Source organism: Triticum aestivum, chromosome 2B (assembly GCF_018294505.1).
Source record: "Triticum aestivum cultivar Chinese Spring chromosome 2B, IWGSC CS RefSeq v2.1, whole genome shotgun sequence".
NCBI classification, from domain to species: domain Eukaryota; kingdom Viridiplantae; phylum Streptophyta; class Magnoliopsida; order Poales; family Poaceae; genus Triticum; species Triticum aestivum.
Genome location: NC_057798.1, coordinates 98,373,733 through 98,377,639, shown reverse-complemented (window position 1 = coordinate 98,377,639; position 3,907 = coordinate 98,373,733). Strand labels below are relative to the sequence as shown.

The 3,907-nt window shown below is 50.8% G+C and overlaps 1 protein-coding gene across 1 annotated transcript; it reads right to left on the bottom strand.

The window, feature by feature from the left end:
• Window positions 1–385: 385 nt before the first annotated feature.
• On the bottom strand, window positions 386–2,918 carry LOC123040626 (uncharacterized). Its single transcript, XM_044463415.1, has 2 exons — window positions 1,560–2,918; window positions 386–503 (listed from the first exon to the last, which is right to left on the bottom strand). Exon 1 carries the CDS (start codon window positions 2,868–2,870, stop codon window positions 1,566–1,568), a length of 1,305 nt encoding a protein of 434 aa, XP_044319350.1. The 5' UTR covers window positions 2,871–2,918; the 3' UTR covers window positions 386–503; window positions 1,560–1,565.
• Window positions 2,919–3,907: the final 989 nt, after the last annotated feature.

The following is a 3,907-nucleotide window of genomic DNA, read 5'->3' as shown; positions in this document are numbered from 1 at the left end:
AGCATAATCTCAACTTGATGAAGTTGTGATTAAGGGAGGGTGTTAAACAGCCGCATGTGTCAACTTAATGTGCGCTACATGTAACGTATCTTCCCTGGTAGTTAGGATAGGAGGTTTATCTCTTTCTCTCAAACTCTATCTCTAGCTATCTTGATCTCCAAGTTGTAATCTCTCTGCACGAGATCCAAACTGCTGTATGCGCTACCAGGGTCTCGCACCCCTGCATATAACACGTACGGCGTCCCCTCTCGAGAGGCAAGACGTTTTCCGCTCCGCACACTGAAAACATCTATTTAGGACTTATAACCAGTACATAGAAATCAAGAAAACGAACCATGACTTGTCTATTAAACCAAAAGAAAATGAGAACAGAACATTTGAGTGTGTATATGTTGTGATTGGACAAGGTCGTGGCATAATCAATTCAAATTCCGCGACTCATAGCGCCCAAAATTAATCTCTGTCGGTGTAGGCCAGTGCTCCTGCTCAACGAAAGTGTTGGTCTGGCAAAAACAGCAGAGAAAACTAATATCAGTAACTTATATCAATAAGAAATTGAGTTGAAGCATAAAATTGAACTAGCATTCATGCGACTTATGATTTGAGATAAGCAAAGCTTAAATGGACATGGACAGGGAAGTGCAACGAAATTTCAGAGGCTACAGTCCCAATTGTATTTCTATATAATATTCTGTGCATAATCATACAAACCCCAAATGCATTTCAAGTATTAATAGAATAGTTGAAACTATAAAACTAATGGAACTAATCCACCAAAATATCTACTACCAAACATGGAAGTCTCGACGATCTATTTGCACTAAACTGTAAGAACCTTACAATAGAGATTGACACATAACATACCAAGTTTGTGATTCTGTTGTTCTCTACCATGAAGGGCAAATCTTTTTTGAGAAAGAACAGATAAAGTCTAGCAGCACACTTCTGACCCACTTGCATGTTGCCAGGGAAAAATAAAACAGATCAACAATTGCTGAGTGGCGGTTGACGTTTATATGATGTTGAACGAAGCCGAGTATACCTTCACACTTCATGAAGTGCATAGACAAATCAACAAACAAGACCTGAATTTCTTACACGCATATTTTCTTGGCATATGTGAGGTATGCATTTTTATTCCTGTTCTCCATTTATGACACATGGCATCTTATGGTCCAAAGTTAGTGGGGTGTACCTACACCTCAGTTGATTCACAAGTTTCCTAAAATAGTTAGATCAAATTTGAGCAATTTGACCACTTCATAAATTGTTTTCATCTTGAGATATTCTACAATTTAAGTGCCTAATCACGGGGGGACTGAAATGTTACTAAATATGTAATCTCGACATGTTAGAATGCAAACTGCGATAGAAGTTATTGGTGGATACACCACCCAAGTAATCAGTAAAATACGGAGTTAAAGGTTCGTAAATTCCAAGCGGTACGAAACATGTCTTGTCTAAGAGGAGAGAAATAGCTCTATGGAATCTTTGTAGTAAGAAACTCAATAATGATGTGGATCATGTCATCAACCGGAATCAACAGCATGTTGAGGTACCTTAATTTAAATCCCTTTGAAAAAACTTGGTTGTCCAGCACGGCCAGCACCTCGCCTCAGGAAGAACTCATGCTCAACAAGGCTTTCTTTGAACATGTGTCCAATATCATGCAAACCTTGTGACCTGGGTTCCCACCGGAATTCCTCTAGCAACTTGCCGGTGTTGTCACAGTGGAACATGTAACATGCGGATGTATTGTACACCAATACATCTCCCTTGCAGGACAAAATGAAATGCCGTGTATCTGTAAAGTGACAGAAGTCCTCCACGGGAAATTTAACATGGTATTTGAATGACCAGATCTCCCTCTCGTAGTCCTCCAGCACCCATATTCGGGCGACTGTCCCCTTCTCGTCCAAGCAACTGAAGCCAATAGAGCCCTCCATGTCACACAATTGAGTGCAGCAGCTGGTAGCATCAGGTGGGCCGCACATGGATCTAAATGACTCAACCACCGTGTCGAAAACTACTATGTCAACGTTGCAGAGCCATCCAAGTAACGAGTGAAGGTAGTTGTGAAACGTGACGGGTGGTGGCAAATAAATGTCGATCATTTTGTGCACGGCCAGCATAGCCTTCTCCATGGCAGGGCTATCTGAAGGCACTCCGATGCTCCTCGGTGAGCCTCTCCGCCCCACGGTAAGGACGATGTAGTAGGCAGCTGCTTTGGCATGGTGTCTTCCTTTCGAATAAAGGACGCGGTACTTGCCCAATGGGCGGTGCAGGTAGAGTGCGAGGATGTTGATAGTGCCGGCAGCAGTGAGGCTTGAAAGTGAGGCGCACTCACGCGTGGCTGGGTTACAGATGCTGAAACGGCCATCAGACATGGCGAGCAACAGGAGGCCATCGCAGGAGGCATGCAGCTTGAAGCCATTGTTGTCAAAGTAGTCGTCGAGCGCGATGACAGGCCGGCCCCGGCGGCGCTCCAAGATCGGGTGGCCGGACTCTTTACTTGAATTGGCTATACGGCGGTCGAACGTGACGAGAGGGAGCGACGGCTGCCACCGGTGGTGGGCGACGAGGAAATCCGGGTTGGAGGCGAGCCAGCGCCAGGATCGGCAGACTGCGTGGCAGCGGATGACGTCCTTGGCCGGAAGTCGGATGAAGATCTCCCACGCCACGATCTCCTCCGGGAGGCGGTTGAGGGCGGTGGCGGCTGCGCGACGGCGGCTGCGCGTCCGCCTGGCCACAGGTTCCCCCGCGGCGCCGTCGTCGATGGCAGACGTGGGGTCTTGGATCAGGAGGGACGCGATGAGTATACGGCGCGGTATCCGTATCCGCTTCCGCGCCCCCTGCAGTTGCCTGGCCATCGTTTGTCTCTAGCCAAGCAGATGCGTCATAGCTGCTGAGATTGGGGGCTCTAGTTAGGTTTTGTGCGGGTGAAACGGAAGGGAGATTTCTGCCGGCCTTCGCATGTGGGATGTGGCCAATGGATTTGGTAAACTCCTGGAATATCTCGCTGCATGATCCGAGTCAGATTTTTTATTTTTTGAGGCAAACGATCGGAGTCAGATTGAAGGCCGAAGCTTCCTGGACTCTGAACGAACCGCCAATACAGCTCATGAGGGCCGAAGCTTCCTCGAGAAAAAAAGTTCAACCGACTCGATCGGCCATATACCTAGATCAGATCCATAAATCACTCCACTCCTGCCACGACGGGCCTCGATCGATCGCACATCCATCTACTCGCACCATGGCCTCCGCCGACCGTCTCTCCGCCCTCGCTGACGACCTCCTCCAGCGCATCCTGTCCTTCGCGCCGGCCAAGGAGGCCGCGGCCAGCGCCGCCCTCTCGCGCCGATGGCGCCCGCTGTGGCGCCGCACGGGCGCCCTCAACCTCGACAGCAGGCCCTACTCCCGCCAGCACTCCGGATTTTACCACGGCGACCGCTTCGACGACTTCTTCCGCCACGGCAAGGCCGCCCTCGCCATCCGCCTCGGGACGGCGCTCAAGAGGCTCACGCTCTACCTGTTGGAAGATGCCTACCTCGTCGGCGACAAATGGCACTACCGTAGGAACGACGACGTGGTGCCGGAGTACGACGCCCGGGTCGCCGGCCTCCTCACCGACCCCGCCGCGGCCGCGCTGGAGGAGCTCCGGATCGCCGGTGAGTGCGCCTTCGTCTGCATGTACGTCCCGCCGCTGGCCTCCCTGCCGTGCGCCGCAACGAATCTCCGGGTGCTGGAGCTCCACAAATGCAGCCTCGAGCCGCCGTCGTCACCAGCACCACCGGTGGAGCCGTCAGCGAGCCTCGCTTTCCCGCACCTCACGGATCTGACGGTGCGTGACTGCACTTACTTGGAGTGGTATCTCCAGGCCGTGGTAGACGCCATGCCGGCGCTAACC